This window comes from Scyliorhinus canicula, chromosome 31 (genome assembly GCF_902713615.1).
Source record: "Scyliorhinus canicula chromosome 31, sScyCan1.1, whole genome shotgun sequence".
Taxonomy (NCBI): domain Eukaryota; kingdom Metazoa; phylum Chordata; class Chondrichthyes; order Carcharhiniformes; family Scyliorhinidae; genus Scyliorhinus; species Scyliorhinus canicula.
The window spans coordinates 669,425-688,197 of record NC_052176.1 but is presented as its reverse complement, the minus strand read 5'-3'; the positions used below and the strand labels follow the sequence as shown (position 1 = coordinate 688,197).

General features: G+C 51.3%; 1 protein-coding gene across 1 annotated transcript; it reads right to left on the bottom strand.

Moving 5' to 3' along the window:
• Window positions 1–3,879: 3,879 nt before the first annotated feature.
• On the bottom strand, window positions 3,880–18,544 carry LOC119958803 (turripeptide OL11-like). The gene is made up of 4 exons (XM_038787306.1): window positions 18,477–18,544; window positions 15,893–15,933; window positions 15,692–15,795; window positions 3,880–4,044 (listed from the first exon to the last, which is right to left on the bottom strand). Exons 1-4 carry the CDS (start codon window positions 18,529–18,531, stop codon window positions 3,999–4,001), a joined length of 246 nt encoding a protein of 81 aa, XP_038643234.1. The 5' UTR covers window positions 18,532–18,544; the 3' UTR covers window positions 3,880–3,998.
• Between the last annotated feature and the right edge of the window lie 229 nt (window positions 18,545–18,773).

Sequence of the window (18,773 nt, the reverse complement as noted above, 5' to 3'; positions counted from 1 at the left end):
ACTGTAATGGAGCCTGGGGTACTGTAATGGAGACTGGAACACTGTAATGGAGCCTGGGGTACTGTAATGGAGCCTGGGGCACTGTAATGGAGCCTGGGGCACTGTAATGGAGCCTGGGAGACTGTAATGGAGACTTGGTGCTGTGCAGTTGTTGGCCTCAGTACCTTAAAAAGACCCTTCCAAAACCTCCATTGCAGAACCCGCTCATTTACCGCACGCTCTCCCCACTCAGTAAATTCCAGCGAGGTGACACAGTGAATGCGGATAATCTCCGAAGCTTCGGAAATGCTCAGGTACACGGCGAAGACTATGGGCTGTGGTTGGGATGAGGGATAATTGCCAAGTCAATCCACACGGTTCACTTTACCCTGCTGTGTGCTAATCTCTTTTAGCCTATTACAGCAGGGACAAGCCCCACTAGGAATCCGGGAGAGGAGGGTGGGCAGGGGAGTCTGGGGAAAAGGATGGATGCTGAGTTCAGGGTTGTGATGGTCACTGTAGAGTTACGAATCTCGGGTGCTGGGGACAGTTTATTTTGTGACTGGAAGCAGCAGGCTGTTACTTCCTACTGAGTTAGTGCGACAAACACTTGCTCCGTTGGTATGTCCGCTGAACATCGTCGGGCATATGGTATACTTGCCTTTATTAGCCGAGGCACAGAGTTTCAGAGCAGGGAGGTTGTGCTGGAACTGTATAAAACGTTGGTTAGGCCACAGCTAGAGTATTGGGTGCAGTTCTGGAATCCACATTATAGGAGGGATGTGATAGCCACTGGGAAGGGAGCAGAGGGGATTTACCAGGATGCTGCCTGGGCCGGAGAGTTTTAGTTATGAAGAGAGATTGGATAGACTGGGATTGTTTTCCTTGGAGCAGAGGAGACTGAGGGGGGACATGATTGAGGTGTGTACAATTATGAGGGGCACGGATAGACAGGAAGAAACCTTTCCCCTTGGTGGAGGGGTCAATGACAAGAGGGCAGAGATTTAAGGTGGCGGCAGGAGGGTTAGAGGGGATGTGAGGGGAAACCTTTTCACCCAGAGGGTGGTGGGAGTCTGGAACTCGCTACCTGAAAGGGTGATGGAGGCAGAGACCCTCATAATGTTTCAGAAGTATTTAGATGTGCTCTTGCGATGCCAGGGCCGGCACGGCTCTGGGCCAAGTGCTGGGAAATGGGATTGGAATGATTAGGTGGTTTTTGGTCAGTGCAGAGTCAATGGGCCGAAGGGCCTTTTCTGTGCTGTACGATTCGATGACTAATTGGGTGCTCCCGAGTGAAGATCACAGCAGAGGCCGGGAGTAGCCAAACTCAGGGACGCAGACACATTGTTTTCCCACCCAGCACCAATCGGGGAACACCCAGTCGCAAATTCCCACGGTTAGAGTTGCAGAAATGGCCACGCCTGTCGTCAGCTTAACTTCACCATGCGGCCCGGGCCTCCTTCATACAGAACCAGCTACCTCCAAAAACAGGTGCCTTGACGCAGTTTCCCGGAGCCCAGCCGGCCCCGGATGGGCCTCTGTGACTCCCAGTGGGTGGGCCACGCATTCCCGTTCAATGGATTTCTTCCCAGAGGGGTCACACAGGGGTCACACAGGCTCAAACACAAAGGGATTCGTTTGTGGCTGCTTATCGTTATTAATGGGGGCGATTGTGTAGGGTGCTATCGTGTAGGGTGCGATCATGTCGGATACGATTGTGCAGGACGTGATTGTGCAGGACGTGATTGTGCAGGACGTGATTGTGCAGGACGTGATTGTGCAGGACGTGATTGTGCAGGACGTGATTGTGCAGGACGTGATTGTGCAGGACGTGATTGTGCAGGACGTGATTGTGCAGGACGTGATTGTGCAGGACGTGATTGTGCAGGGTGTGATTGTGCAGGGTGTGATTGTGCAGGACGTGATTGTGCAGGACGTGATTGTGCAGGACGTGATTGTGCAGGACGTGATTGTGCAGGACGTGATTGTGCAGGACGTGATTGTGCAGGACGTGATTGTGCAGGACGTGATTGTGCAGGACGTGATTGTGCAGGACGTGATTGTGCAGGACGTGATTGTGCAGGACGTGATTGTGCAGGACGTGATTGTGCAGGAAGTGATTGTGCAGGAAGTGATTGTGCAGGACGTGATTGTGCAGGACGTGATTGTGCAGGACGTGATTGTGCAGGACGTGATTGTGCAGGACGTGATTGTGCAGGACGTGATTGTGCAGGACGTGATTGTGCAGGACGTGATTGTGCAGGACGTGATTGTGCAGGACGTGATTGTGCAGGACGTGATTGTGCAGGACGTGATTGTGCAGGACGTGATTGTGCAGGACGTGATTGTGCAGGACGTGATTGTGCAGGACGTGATTGTGCAGGACGTGATTGTGCAGGACGTGATTGTGCAGGACGTGATTGTGCAGGACGTGATTGTGCAGGACGTGATTGTGCAGGACGTGATTGTGCAGGACGTGATTGTGCAGGACGTGATTGTGCAGGACGTGATTGTGCAGGACGTGATTGTGCAGGACGTGATTGTGCAGGACGTGATTGTGCAGGACGTGATTGTGCAGGAAGTGATTGTGCAGGAAGTGATTGTGCAGGATGTGATTGTGCAGGACGTGATTGTGCAGGACGTGATTGTGCAGGACGTGATTGTGCAGGACGTGATTGTGCAGGACGTGATTGTGCAGGACGTGATTGTGCAGGACGTGATTGTGCAGGACGTGATTGTGCAGGACGTGATTGTGCAGGACGTGATTGTGCAGGACGTGATTGTGCAGGACGTGATTGTGCAGGACGTGATTGTGCAGGAAGTGATTGTGCAGGAAGTGATTGTGCAGGATGTGATTGTGCAGGACGTGATTGTGCAGGACGTGATTGTGCAGGACGTGATTGTGCAGGACGTGATTGTGCAGGACGTGATTGTGCAGGATGTGATTGTGCAGGAAGTGATTGTGCAGGGCGTGATTGTGCAGGACGTGATTGTGCAGGACGTGATTGTGCAGGACGTGATTGTGCAGGAAGTGATTGTGCAGGATGTGATTGTGCAGGAAGTGATTGTGCAGGATGTGATTGTGCAGGATGTGATTGTGCAGGAAGTGATTGTGCAGGATGTGATTGTGCAGGATGTGATTGTGCAGGATGTGATTGTGCAGGACGTGATTGTGCAGGACGTGATTGTGCAGGACGTGATTGTGCAGGACGTGATTGTGCAGGACGTGATTGTGCAGGACGTGATTGTGCAGGAAGTGATTGTGCAGGACGTGATTGTGCAGGAAGTGATTGTGCAGGACGTGATTGTGCAGGAAGTGATTGTGCAGGACGTGATTGTGCAGGACGTGATTGTGCAGGACGTGATTGTGCAGGATGCAACTGTGTGGGACGCAATTGTGTAGGATGTGATTGTATAGGATAGGATTGTGTAGGATGTGATTGTATAGGATAGGATTGTGTAAGACACGCTCCAATCTGCAAGATCCTGATGAACGTGTGGACAAGTCAAAGTTAATCCTGATGAAATGAAAATGAAATGAAAATTACTTATTGTCACGAGTAGGCTTCAATGAAGTTACTGTGAAAAGCCCCTAGTCGCCACATTCCGGCGCCTGTTCGGGGAGGCTGATACAGGGCAGCACGGTGGTGCAGTGGGTTAGCCCTGCTGCCTCACGGCGCAGAGGTCCCAGGTTCGATCCCGGCCCTGGGTCACTGTCCGTGTGGAGTTTGCACATTCTCCCCGTGTCTGGGTGGGTTTCGCCCCCACAACCCAAAGATGTGCAGGGTAGGTGGATCGGCCACTCTAAATTGCCCCTTAATTGGAAAAATATGAATTGAGTGCTCTAAATTTGTTTAAAATGTTAATCCTGATACAAATTGAAAAAAACCTGTGCAAAAATTTAGAAAAGCTTTTAGTTTATTCACAATTCTACTAATTTCACAAAATGTAAAAGGACTTCTAGTCCCGAGCACAGTGTTGAGTAAATTAGTGGTAAAATTTCTATGCCTGTCCGTACGTCAGCATTTCCCGTGATTCTTTATACTAATATTGCGCCCAGACTTCCTGCAAAGTGAACAAAGAAGGTTAGCCTCTTTAATATTTCATTAGCTTCTTTGTCTAACGTACTCGCAAAAGGCGGAAATCAAGATCATGAACAAAGACTGATCTTAGTTTATTCCACAGTCCATTGACCCCCCTGCTGTCCTGGGTCAGTGGGTCATTCCCAATGGCAGTGACCCCCCTGCTGTCCTGGGTCAGTGGGTCATTCCCAATGGCATTGACCCCCCCTCCTGGCTGGGTCAGTGGATCATTCCCAATGGCAGTGACCCCCCTCCAGGCTGGGTCAGTGGGTCATTCCCAATGGCCGTAACCAGCCTGCTGTCCTGGAGGGGTGACACAGCGCCTGGGACCCAGGCTCCATTCCGGCCTTGGTCTGTGTTGAGTTTGCACGTTTTTCCCGTGTCTCCGTGGGTTTCCTCCGGTTCCCTCCCACAGCCCCAAGATGTGCGGGTTAGGTGGATTAACTGTGATAAATTGCCCCTTAGTGTCCAAAGTGTTAGGAGGATACAGGGATAGGGCAGAGAGCGGGCCGAGGTGGGCTGCTCGTTCCGAGGCTCGATGCAGACTCGATGAGCTGAATAGTGCCCCCTGCAGTATCGGGATTATGGATTGTGCAGAGAATAGCTATGTCAATCTTGATCTTCAAGATATGCTGATTTCTCCCTCCGTCGCCTGGGTAATATTTACAGCTAACACCAAAAAATATCTATTTGGTCATTATCCCTTTAAGGGGCGGTCCCGCGGTCCGCGAGACTGGCTCGAGGCCGATCGCGCATGGGTGCACGAACCCCGACCAACGGGGGGGGGGGGGGGGGGGGGGGGGGGGGCGCGGGGGACCCTGGGAAAAGAGGGAAGGACAAGGGTCAAGTCTCACCAGGCGAGATTAGTTGCGCCACATCAAGCTAAACTGGTCGGGGATTCTCAAAACGTGGATGGTGTATTCGCAGGAAGTCTTATACAATTATAAAGATGTGTTTCGAACCAAGCTAGGCTGGATTCGAGGAGGAAAGGCCAAGATTCACGTCAACCCAGAATCCCACAGCAAAGTCCCTCAGGCCTTGCACCAAGTTAAAGGCCGAGTTAAAGTGTTTGAAAGAGTAGTGGGGTTGTACAACCCGGGCAGTTTTCTGAGTGGGTAGCTCCCAACGTCCCTGTTTTAAAACCCGACTGCTCAGTCAGAATCTGCGGCGGACGACAAGCTCACGATGAATCAAGCAGCTCAACTTGACAAATGTCCGCTTTGCAGAATAGGAGACATTTACGTGACAGGTTGGTGGGAGCCTATGTATATAAGAACTAGGAGCAGGAGTAGGCCATCTGGCCCCTCGATATATGAAACTTGACTTAAGCCACGCTTATTTGCAATTGGAACTGGACGAGGATTCCCGGAAGTATGCGAACATTCATACGCACAAAGACCGTTTTCAATACACCAGTTTACCTATTCATATCTCTTCCACCCGTGCAGTCTTTCAACCCACATTGGAAAATCTGCTCCAAGGCACCCCGAAGGTTGTGAGATGATGTTCTGGTGACGGGAAGGACACCTAGCCAGCTTAGAAGAAATTCCAAGAAGATTCAGAGACGCAGACTTCAATACCTGGGAACCCCACCACCTGGAGGCTCCCCTCCAAGTCACTGACCGCCCCGACTTGGAAATATATCGGCCGTTCCTTCACTGTCGCCGGGGGCAAAATCCTGGAACTCCCTCCCTAACAGCACAGTGGGTGTACCTACACCTCAGGGACTGCAGCGATCCTCAAGGGCAACTAGGGATGGGCAACAAATGCTGGCCGAGCCAGCGACAACCACATCCCGTAAAAATTATTTGTTTAAAAGCGAGAGAAATGTACAAAATGATGAATTTCCACAAAAGCCACGACAAAGACTTCACGATCATTGGCAGTGGGGGTCAAAGAGTAAGGTCCAGGGCCTCTTCTTCCAATCGATCATCAGCCTCTGTGGCAGCTTCATTCTCTTAGAACATAACATACAAACACAAGAACTAGGAGCAGGCGTGGGCAGTCCAGCCCCTTGAGCCCGCTCCGCCATTCAACACGATCATAACTGATCTTCTCTTGGCCTCAACCCCACTGACTTGCCCGTTCTCCGTGACCCTTCAACCCCCATTGCCGATTATAAATCTGTCTGTTCCCTCCTCAAATCCCACTCTCTGCGGTAGCGAATTCCACCCTTTGAATCTGTTCTAAATCTGCTACCCCTTATCCTCAAACTATGACCTCTTGTCCCAGAATGCCCCACAAGAGGAAACATCCACTCCATCCACTTCTTTGTCAACATCTTTTAGCATCTTATAGACCTCAAGGTCAGGTGGGGTTACGGGGATAGGGTGGGGGCGTGGGCTTAAGCAGGGTGCTCTTTCCAAGGGCCGGTGCAGACTCGATGGGCCGAATGGCCTCCTTCTGTACTGTAAATTCTATGATAAACTCCGTCCTGTACCTTTGACTTCCAGCTCTATGGAGCAGTTCTGTTTGTTGGGATCTTCAGCCTCAATATCTTTATTTCCAATTCCCTGTATGCTCTTCCTTTAACTTGTGTTTTATATCGGCAGAATTGTTTAAAATGTTATGGCTTGTCACTGAGGAAGTGCTCAGCTCCCTCTGCTGGGCAATCTTTGTGGCGATGCTGCTTTTCAATGCCGCACCTGGAACGTTCTTTAAACAGTTGGAAGGGCTCTTCCCTGGTGATTTGGGGGGGCTTTTTGCCCAGGCGTCTCGGTGCGCCCCGCAGACTCCCACCTTTGGCGCCAACGTGCTGGGTCCTCGCAGTCTCTCTGAACCACGGCCCGTTTCTGCTCGCCCCGCTCCGCCTGCCTTGCAAAGCGTTCAGCCTCCTCTGACATTGGCTTGCAAGGTGTTGAATTTGTGCCTGCTCCAGCACGTCGTCTACAGTGCAGTAGCTCTGTGGCCGCAACCACTGGCCAGTCGACACAAGCAGTTGATAAACGGATTCACCCGGTCGCCGCCTCCTTTGGTTGAGTCGCGCCTGTTCGATGAAATAATTACCGAAGGGCCTGAAAACATCTTCACCGGGCGCTGGTGTCTCCTCGACTCCTTGTCTCACCAGGACATCATCAGCCATGTCCCCGGCTGTATATTGAACAGTACTGACCTGGCATTTTTCTGCCTTCTCTTGTAAACCCAAAGCTATTCAGTACTTCCCAAACTAGAATGCCCAGAGCTCCCACCTTGGTCCTTGCGACGGGCTCTTGATGTGTTGGAAGGGCAGTATGAGGGATTGTGGATGTTCCATCGCTGTGGATGGTTCCCTCACCGTCCCCCACCCGAGGTGTTTATTATTTCTATTCGTCTTCTTTGGTAAGTTGAGCTGTTTCTAGGTCGCCCGCCCGTGGGTTACCAATCTGTGACTCCAGTTTTCTTAACCTGGCGGCCTCCGGCACTCCCATCGTGGTTTGGTTTGCTGCCCTTTACTTGTGCTGTCTTCTGCTGGACATTCAGTGCAGAAGGAGGCCATTCGGCCCATCGAGTCTGCACTGACCCATTTAAGCCCTCACTTCCACCCTATCCCCGTAACCCAATAACCCTGCCCAACCTTTTTGGACACTAAGGGGCAATTTATCATGGATAATCCACCTAACCTGCACGTCTTTGGACTGTGGGAGGAAACCGGAGCACCCGGAGGAAACCCACGCAGACACGGGGGAGAACGTGCAGACTCCGCACAGACGGGGAATTGAACCTGGGACCCTAGCGCTGTGAAGGCACAGCGCTAATCACTTGTGCCACCGTGCTACCACAGTGAGTGACTTGGGCATGGTCTGTATTAAGTATTTTTTTAAAACAATTCCTTTCCAACTGCCTAACCCAAGACCTCATGGTGAGTACATTATATTCTGAACACTGAGTGTCAACCATTAATACTTAATGCTTCATTTAATAAAATAAAATGAATTCCTCCTCTCCCAGTATCCAAATGTCTTCAGAATGTTCTTTATTCTTCTTTTCATCCAATGGATTAATTCAGGATACCGAGAAGCCTGGATAGAGTGGACGTGGAGAGGATGTTTCCACTAGCAGGAGAGACTAGAAGCAGAGGATTCACCATCTCAGACTGAAGGCACGATCCTTTAAAACAGAGATGAGGAGGAATTTCTTCAGCCAGAGGGTGGTGAATCTGTGGAACTCTTTGCCGCAGAAGGCTGTGGAGGCCAAATTGCTGAGTGTCTTTAAGACAGAGATGGATAGGTTCTTGATCAATAAGGGGATCAGGGGTTATGGGGAGAAGGCAGGAGAATGGGGATGAGAAAAATATCAGCCATGATTGAATGGCGGAGCAGACTCGATGGGCCGAGTGGCCTAATTCTGCTCCTGGCTCAGAGATTGACCAGTTGCAGCAGCAATGTATGATACACAAACTATAGTGTTCATAGGAGTTGAAAGAGCTTCGTTGTCGCAACGTGGAGCTTTCATCGTTAGCCGGTGTGAAATGCAGAAGATGAAGAGGGGATATCAGTTCCTTGCTCGTTTTCCTGATCATCCGAGTCCCGAGGCTTTTGCCTTTAATCAGCTTTTCCAAACTGATCGTCGGGTCATTGTCAGAGTGATTGCCCCGTGGGAGCCGCTGTCACGAGTGCCTCCTAACCCCACCCCACCCGTGGATCTGCGTTCCGAGGAGGTAGAGGAATGTAGATTCCCCAGGAGAGAGGGGAGAACACCGCTGGGAATGGACGCCGATGGTGAAAGTGACTCGGAGAGGTCGGCGGGGGAGGGACTGAGCAGAGTTGGTTAGAAACCGGAAGCAGCACACAAAGCTAACAGACGGTGGGGATCAACAGAACAGCTGAATACAGGAAGAGAAAGCACTGGGCAATGTCAGCAGGTCGGACAGCCTCTGTGGAGAGAGAGAGGGGGGACTAACGATGGAGCCCCCCTGAGAAAGGGCTGTCCAGACTCGAAACATTAGCTCCCTTCTCTCTCCACAGACGCGGTCAGAACTGCTGGGATTGTCCAGCATTTTCTGTGTCAGATTCCAGCATCCGCAGTAATTTGCTTAAAACAATGTAAGTTTTGAAGTTATACTGGGGGAGGGGGATGTAAAGATTTAATGGATATGTTAATTAGACAAGGACTTCAATTATGGTCTAATGATGTAAGCATTTCAGGGACTGATGACCATGAGACTCCAACGGAGTAAGACACAGAACATTCGATGTCTGCAGAATAACGTAGTTACCATGAGGTTGCTAGGGGGCGAGGAACTCACTCTATATTTTCATTAAATATCCATAGATAACATCCAGACTAATTTCTAACATTTTAAAGGCCAGACAGAGATCGTTTAAAATGTCCGAAGCTTCTTCTGTCTGTCATCCCTTGAACAAAGGGAGCTATGGAGCAGTTTCGTAGAGACCCCGCTATCTCTGAAGAGACACTAATGATCCCCTCTGAGCTTGCACAGGCCAAATTCCAAAAGGTCAAATCAAAGACCATCTGGCCAACTGGAGCCGAATAGTCTGCTCGGACAAAGGACCCCCTCGCAACCCTTCTTTCAAGTCTTAATGGTTGGAATGTTTAACCATCTCGGAACCCAAACGGCACGGGTGATTGGGGAGGGGGGGGGGGGGGGGGGGGGGGGGGGGGGCGCGTCGTTTGACAAAGACGCCCTGAAGAGGTGGGAATGGTGTGCATGGAGCTCTGGCTGGTGGGAGCAGTTTTACTGATCCACTGTAGAGTTCAGACTGTCAGAGTCACACAGTGCAGAAAAGGCCCTTCGGCCCATCGAATCTGCACCCAGGCATGAAAGGCACCTGATCTGCCAATCCTAATCCCATCTGCCAGCGCTTGGCCCACAGCCTCGCATGTTATGACGTTGCCAAGTGCTGATCCTGGTACTTTCTAAAGGGCATGAGGCAACCCGCCTCTACCACCCTCCCAGACAGTCCGTTCTAGACCGTCACCACCCTCTGGGGAAAGATGTTTTTCTCAAATCCTTCTCCCACCCCTCACCTTGAACTTGTGTCCCCCTCGTAACTGACCCTTCAACTAAGGGGAACAGTTGCTCCCTCTCCACCCTGTCCATGCCCCTCATAATCTTGCCAACCTCGATCAGGTCGCCCCTCAGTCTCTGCTCCAGAGAAAACAACCCAAGCCTATCCAACCTCTCTTCATAACTGAAACGCTCCATCCCAGGCAGCATCCTGGTGAATCTCCTCTGCATCCCCTCCAGTACAATCACATCCTTCCTATAATGTGGTGACCAGAATTGCACACAGTGCTCCAGCTGTGGCCTCACCAAAGTTCTATACAACTCCAACATGACCTCCCTGCGTTTGTAATCTCTGCCTCGATTGATAAAGGCCAGTGTCCCATATGCCTTTCTCACCCCCCTATTAACCTGCGCTTCTGCCTTCAGAGATCGATGGACAAACACACCAGGGTCCGTTTGTTCCTCGGAACTTCCCAGTGTCGGACCGTTCAGTGAATACTTCCTTGTCACATTGTTCCTTCCAAAGTGTATCACCTCACACTTTTCAGGGTTAAATTCCATCTGCCGCTTCTCCGCCCATTTGACCATCCCGTCTCTATCTTTCTGTAACCCTCGACACAGTTAACCACCCGGCCAATCTTTGTGTCATTCGCAAACTTACTGATCCCCCCCTCCCCCACCCCACATAGTCACCTATGTTGTTTATATAAATGCTGAACAATAGGGGTCCCAGCACAGATCCCTGTGGTACCCCACTGGTCACTGGCTTCCAGTCCCTAAAGCAGCCGCCTGTCATCGCCCTCTGTCTCCTACAGCTCAGCCAGCTTTGAATCCACCGTATCAGGTTCCCCTGTACCCCATGTATATTTGCCTTCTTTATAAGTCTCCCATGTGGCACCTTGTCAAAAGCTTTGCTGAAATCCATGTAAACTACATCAACTGCACCACCCTCATCTACCTGCTCACTTGCTCAAAATATTCAATCAGATTTGTTAGGCCTAACCTCCCTCTGACTAAGCCACGCTGGCTATAACCCTCTCTGGCAAAGCCACGCTGGCTATAACCCTCTCTGACAAAGCCACGCTGGCTATAACCCTCTCTGACAAAGCCACGCTGGCTATAACCTCCCTCTGACAAAGCCATGCTGGCTATAACCCTCTCTGACAAAGCCACGCTGGCTATAACCCTCTCTGACAAAGCCACGCTGGCTATAACCCTCTCTGACAAAGCCATGCTGGCTATAACCCTCTCTGACAAAGCCACGCTGGCTATAACCCTCTCTGACAAAGCCACGCTGGCTATAACCCTCTCTGACAAAGCCATGCTGGCTATAACCCTCTCTGACAAAGCCACGCTGGCTATAACCCTCTCTGACAAAGCCACGCTGGCTATAACCCTCTCTGACAAAGCCACGCTGGCTATAACCCTCTCTGACAAAGCCACGCTGGCTATAACCCTCTCTGACAAAGCCATGCTGGCTATAACCCTCTCTGACAAAGCCAAGCTGGCTATAACCCTCTCTGACAAAGCCAAGCTGGCTATAACCCTCTCTGACAAAGCCAAGCTGGCTATAACCCTCTCTGACAAAGCCACGCTGGCTATAACCCTCTCTGACAAAGCCACGCTGGCTATAACCCTCTCTGACAAAGCCACGCTGGCTATAACCCTCTCTGACAAAGCCACGCTGGCTATAACCCTCTCTGACAAAGCCACGCTGGCTATAACCTCCCTCTGACAAAGCCACGCTGGCTATAACCCTCTCTGACAAAGCCACGCTGGCTATAACCCTCTCTGACAAAGCCATGCTGGCTATAACCCCCTCTGACAAAGCCACGCTGGCTATAACCCTCTCTGACAAAGCCACGCTGGCTATAACCCTCTCTGACAAAGCCACGCTGGCTATAACCCTCTCTGACAAAGCCATGCTGGCTATAACCCTCTCTGACAAAGCCATGCTGGCTATAACCTCCCTCTGACAAAGCCACGCTGGCTATAACCCTCTCTGACAAAGCCACGCTGGCTATAACCCTCTCTGACAAAGCCACGCTGGCTATAACCCTCTCTGACAAAGCCATGCTGGCTATAACCCTCTCTGACAAAGCCACGCTGGCTATAACCCTCTCTGACAAAGCCATGCTGGCTATAACCCTCTCTGACAAAGCCACGCTGGCTATAACCCTCTCTGACAAAGCCACGCTGGCTATAACCCTCTCTGACAAAGCCATGCTGGCTATAACCTCCCTCTGACAAAGCCACGCTGGCTATAACCCTCTCTGACAAAGCCACGCTGGCTATAACCTCCCTCTGACAAAGCCACGCTGGCTATAACCTCCCTCTGACAAAGCCACGCTGGCTATAACCCTCTCTGACAAAGCCACGCTGGCTATAACCCTCTCTGACAAAGCCACGCTGGCTATAACCCTCTCTGACAAAGCCACGCTGGCTATAACCTCCCTCTGACAAAGCCACGCTGGCTATAACCTCCCTCTGACAAAGCCATGCTGGCTATAACCCTCTCTGACAAAGCCACGCTGGCTATAACCCTCTCTGACAAAGCCATGCTGGCTATAACCCTCTCTGACAAAGCCACGCTGGCTATAACCCTCTCTGACAAAGCCACGCTGGCTATAACCCTCTCTGACAAAGCCATGCTGGCTATAACCCTCTCTGACAAAGCCATGCTGGCTATAACCCTCTCTGACAGAGCCACGCTGGCTATAACCCTCTCTGACAAAGCCACGCTGGCTATAACCCTCTCTGACAAAGCCACGCTGGCTATAACCCTCTCTGACAAAGCCATGCTGGCTATAACCCTCTCTGACAAAGCCATGCTGGCTATAACCTCCCTCTGACAAAGCCACGCTGGCTATAACCCTCTCTGACAAAGCCATGCTGGCTATAACCCTCTCTGACAAAGCCATGCTGGCTATAACCCTCTCTGACAAAGCCACGCTGGCTATAACCCTCTCTGACAAAGCCACGCTGGCTATAACCCTCTCTGACAAAGCCACGCTGGCTATAACCCTCTCTGACAAAGCCACGCTGGCTATAACCCTCTCTGACAAAGCCACGCTGGCTATAACCCTCTCTGACAAAGCCACGCTGGCTATAACCCTCTCTGACAAAGCCACGCTGGCCATAACCCTCTCTGACAAAGCCACGCTGGCTATAACCCTCTCTGACAAAGCCATGCTGGCTATAACCCTCTCTGACAAAGCCACGCTGGCTATAACCCTCTCTGACAAAGCCACGCTGGCTATAACCTCCCTCTGACAAAGCCACGCTGGCTATAACCCTCTCTGACAAAGCCACGCTGGCTATAACCTCCCTCTGACAAAGCCACGCTGGCTATAACCCTCTCTGACAAAGCCACGCTGGCTATAACCCTCTCTGACAAAGCCACGCTGGCTATAACCTCCCTCTGACAAAGCCACGCTGGCTATAACCCTCTCTGACAAAGCCACGCTGGCTATAACCCTCTCTGACAAAGCCATGCTGGCTATAACCCTCTCTGACAAAGCCATGCTGGCTACAACCTCCCTCTGACAAAGCCATGCTGGCTATAACCCTCTCTGACAAAGCCATGCTGGCTATTCCTGATCAAACCCTGCCTCTCCAAGTGGAGATAGATTCTCTCCGTCAGAATCTCCTCCAGTAGTTTCCCCACCATTGACCGGAGACTCACTGGCCTGTCGTTCCCTGGCTTGTCCCAGCAGCCTTTCTTCAATAGCACGACCACATTCGCGGGTTCCCAATCCTCTGGCACCTCTCCCGTGGCCAGAGGAGAATTAAGAATTTGGAGGAGGGCCCTTGCAATCTCCTCCCTCGCCTCCCACAGCAGCCTGGGACACAATTTGTCCAGTCATTTTAACATCAAGAGGCTACAGCACAGAAAAGGACCTCTGCCCAGACTGACTACCTGGCTCCCCTCCACAGTGTTTCTACAGGAATTTCTCTACCATTGCTTACACCGTTGATTCATCTCCACGTGCCTATCTCCTCGTGCAAAGTAAAAAAACTAAATATACAGCATAGGTTTTCAGCCTGCCGACCTCCCTGCCGACCTCCGTGAAGGAATATCTCACTGGACGTTCGATTGGGGACTCAATAATTATTTTTTCCCTGTCAATCTTCCTTTTCTCTCTCCCTCTGCTACTGCACGGGTGCGTTGAACGTGCGTAAATAAACGCTCAGTTCATCCGATCTGGAGTTTGCTGTGAGGTTACTGACTGATAGCTGGAACACTCCGAAACCCAGGGGTTGGGAAATACACGCAAATCGATACACGTTTCTGTATTCAGACGGGTGGTGAAGGGTTAAATTAATCCCTGTCCGTAACAAGGCCCTGGATGTAAACAAACCATTAAGAAAATTTGAATAGGGATTGTGTCCAAATCGCCCAGGGCACGAAGGGAACCTACATGATTGCAAGTTTGGAAGATTGCCGATCTACCTCCCCAGAGAGTTGCGATTGGAGGAGTGACAACTTGCAGAGGGAAAACCGTGGGTAAGATCTGCCAGACAGTCAGGTCGGGATCGTAGAATCCCTCCAGTGCAGTAGGAGGCCATTCGGCCCCTCGAGTCTGCACCCACCCTCTTGAGAGAGCACCCTACCCAGGTCCACACCCTCGCCCCATCCTCATCACCTAACCTTTTTTAAAAAAACTTTTTTTTTGAATTTAGAGTGCCCAATTCAATTTTTCCAATTAAGGGGCAATTTAGCGTGGCCAATCCACCTACCCGGCACATTTTTGGGTTGCGGGGGTGAGACCCACGCAGACACGGGGAGAATGTGCAAACTCCACACGGACAGTGACCCGGAGCCGGGATCGAACCTGGGACCTCGGCACCGCGAGGCAGCAGGGCTAACCCACTGCGCCGCCGTGCTGCCCCCTCATCACCTAACCTAACCCAGCACATTCCTGGACACTTGGGGGCAATTGAGCACGGCCAATCCACCCGACCTGCACATCTGCAGGGTGGCCGAAGTATCGGTGCTGTCATAATGTGGGAAACGCAGCAACTAATGTGCAAAATCCCACAAACAACGTGATAATAGCCAGGTCATCTGATTTAGGAGCTGTGTGAGGAATCAATATGCCCTGCCCTTGATCTCTTACACCCAACTGAGAGAGAAGAGGCGGCCAGTTTTGTTTTATAAATTTAGAATACCCAATTCTTTCTTCTTTTCCAATGAAGGGGCAATTTAGCATGGCCAGCCCACCTAGCCTGCACATCTTTGGGTTGTGGGGGTGAGACCCACGCAGACATGGGGAGAATGTGCAAACTCCGCACGGACAGTGACCCGGGGCCGGGATCGAACCCGGATCTTCGGCACCGTGGGACAGCAGGGCTAACCACTGTGCCACCATGCCCCCCCTCCCTCCCTGACCACTGTGCCACCGTGCCCCCCCTCCCCACTGCGCCCCCGTGCCTCCTCCGAGGTTTAACCCTTCATCGACGAGATAGTCCTTCAGCACTGTCACAAAAATGAACGAACAGTTTCCAGGCTGAAGGATTTGTTGGAACACGCACGTACGGAGGAGGCCTGTTGGAGGCAGGACTGGAACTGGACGCGGACGGAGAGAGCTTAAATATGGGAGGGTCGTTTCTCGGCCGCCTCAACCTCCTCTGCGCGACTCGGTTTCCTGATCAATCAGACTACGGGGGGGGGGGGGCTCACATTATCTCCTTGCACAGGTCACACCGATTCTTGTAGGTTTGACCGTCTGAGCCACAGACAGGGCGCAGTTCCCGCACACAGATTGTGGTGTAGTCACAGTCCGCCTAAAGAGAGCAGACAGAGAGGGGTAAACAAAACGGTTAGCTACAAATGCCCGCCTCCCAGTAACGGCAAAGTGCGCGAATAAATCCGGCTGCTCACCGGCCAGGAGAAGTTGTGAATGCTGGCAGTCCACGAGTGTTCTGAAAAATAAGAACCACAGATCTTTATAGAGAGGGCACGGGGAGGGGGTTAGGGGGCCGTCGCTTCGCAGAGCTGCTTCGGTAGCTCATGTGGGACAGGTTCAGGGTTCCCCCCCCCGCCCCCCGGGTCTGCCTCGACTTTGCCCCCAATCACACGGCGGGGGAGAGTTCACGGCGCCGCCTTCGACACCGAGATGGCAGCTTTCAGCTCCCAGTCGCTGGCGCATTTTACCCCTCAGCATTGTGGGAAAATTGTGAGGTTATGCACTTTGGAAGGAGGAACTTAGGCATAGACTATTTTCTAAATGGGGAAATGCTTAGGAAATCAGAAGCGCAAAGGGACTTGGGAGTCCTTGTTCACGATTCTCTTAAGGTTAACGTGCAGGTTCAGTCGGCAGTCAGGAAGGCAAATGCAATGTTAGCATTCGTGTCGAGAGGGCTAGAATACAAGACCAGGGATGTACGTCTGAGGCTGTATAAGGCTCTGGTCAGACCCCATTTGGAGTATTGTGAGCAGTTTTGGGCCCCGTATCTAAGGAAGGATGTGCCGGGGCCTTGGAAAGGGTCCAGAGGAGGTTCACAAGAATGATCCCTGGAATGAAGAACTTGTCGTATGAGGAACGATTGAGGGCTCTGGGTCTGTACTCGTTGGAGTTTAGAAGGATGAGGGGGGATCTTATTGAAACTTACAGGATACTGCGAGGCCTGGGATAGAGTGGACGTGGAGAGGATGTTTCCACTTGTAGGAAAAACTAGAACCAGAGGACACCTTCTCAGACTAAAGGGACGATCCTTTAAAACAGAGATGAGGAGGAATTTCTTCAGCCAGAGGGTGGTGAATCTGTGGAACTCTTTGCTGCAGAAGGCTGTGGAGGCCAAATCACTGAGTGTCTTTAAGTCAGAGATAGATAGGTTCTTGATCAATAAGGGGATCAGGGGTTATGGGGAGAAGGCAGGAGAATGGGGATGGGAAAAATATCAGCCATGATTGAATGGCGGAGCAGACTCGATGGGCCGAGTGGCCTAATTCTGCTCCCACGTCTTATGAAACCAGTTTCCCACCTCGCAGGGGACAGATGCTCAGCGCTCGAGCTAGGCAGGGCAAAATGGCGGCTTCCCTCATACCCAGCGGAGGAATTCATTCCATTTGTTTAACGAAGTGAGCTGGGGGTGGGTACTGCAGAATCTTCCTCACCCACCTAGGAACGAGGCCCATTGATGATCAATTCCTGCGGAGACAGGCGCACACTCGTTCAGGGAGTCATTGTTCAAGACAGTGGGAGCAGACCCTGCACACAAAACCCGTCTATTGGCAGCATAGAGGGGTCAGGCTGGGTGGGCTGCTTTTCAATTCTGAATACTCTGCGAGAGCTTGCAGCCTGTCCCACGTTTGACCAATTGGGCCAGTGGGCCGATGAATGGCAGATGGGTTTAATTTGGATAAATGTGAGGTGACGCATTTTGGTCGATCAAATCAGGGCAGGACCGACTCAGTTAATGGTAGGGAGTTGGGGAGAGTTACAGGGCAGGACCGACTCAGTTAATGGTAGGGAGTTGGGGAGAGTTACAGGGCAGGACCTACTCAGTTAATGGTAGGGAGTTGGGGGGAGTTACAGGGCAGGACCTACTCAGTTAATGGTAGGGAGTTGGGGGGAGTTACAGGGCAGGACCTGCTCAGTTAATGGTAGGGAGTTGGGGAGAGTTACAGGGCAGGACCTACTCAGTTAATGGTAGGGAGTTGGGGGGAGTTACAGGGCAGGACCTACTCAGTTAATGGTAGGGAGTTGGGGAGAGTTACAGAATAAAGAGATCTCGGGGTACAGGTTCATAGCTCCTTGAAGGTGGAGTGGCAGGTGGACAGGGTGGTGAAGAAGGCATTCAGCATGCTGGGTTGTATTGGTCAGAATATTGAATACAGGAGTTGGGACGTCTTGTTGAAGTTGTACAAGACATTGGTCAGACCCACACATGGAATACTGTGTTCAGTTCTGGTCACCCTATTATAGGAAGGATATTGTTAAACTAGAAAGAGTGCAGAAGGGATTTACGAGGATGCTACCAGGATTTGATGGTCTGAGTTATAAGGAGAGGCCGGATAGGCTGGGACTTTTTCCCTGGAGTGTGGGAGGCTTATGGGTGATCTTATAGAGGTCTATAAAATAATGAGGGACGGAGATAAGGTAGATGGTCAGCATCTTTTCCCAAAGGTAGAGGAGTCTAGAACTAGAGGGCAGAGGTTTAAGGCGAGAGGGGAGAGATACAGAAGAGACCAGAGGGGAAATTTCTTCACACAGAGGGTGGTGAGGGTCTGGAACGGGCTGCCAGAGGCAGTGGGAGAGGCGGGAATGATTTTGACTTTTAAAAAGCAGTTAAGACGGTTACATGGGCTCGGTGGGTATAGAGGGATATGGGCCAAATGCGGGCAAGTGGGACTGGCTTAGTGATAGAAACTGGGCGGCATGAACCAGCTGGGCCGAAGGGCCTGTCTCCCTGCTGTAAACATCTAAGACTCTATGAACAATGGCAAGAACGTTGCTACTTGCCCACTAACAGCAGAAGCAGTAAGGAGACAGTGAGAGATGACGTGAGGATCTTCATTGTGAAGGTGAAGGGTATGAGCTGGCGAGTGTGATTATTCTGCTGTGAAGTCACAAACACATTGTCCTCCCGTTTGTGACCTCGGCAACAGTGTTCAGATACTCTTGTCCTCCGCACAACACTTTAAACATTCCTCTATTCCAAAACAGCTCAATAATAATAAACAACTTCGATAGTGTTCTGTGCCAGACATTTACACATTTTGACCAGCTCTGTGCCAAGGTTCCATTTCCACACTTTTG

Coding starts and splice junctions, on each gene's coding strand:
- LOC119958803 (XM_038787306.1), bottom strand. CDS start 18,531: ATGAAGATCCTCACGTCATCTCTCACTGTCTCCTTACTGCTTCTGCTG. Junction 15,934..18,476: donor ACTGCTTCTGCTGTTAGTGG/GCAAGTAGCAAC, acceptor CTTATTTTTCAG/AACACTCGTGGACTGCCAGC. Junction 15,796..15,892: donor TTCACAACTTCTCCTGGCCG/GTGAGCAGCCGG, acceptor TGCTCTCTTTAG/GCGGACTGTGACTACACCAC.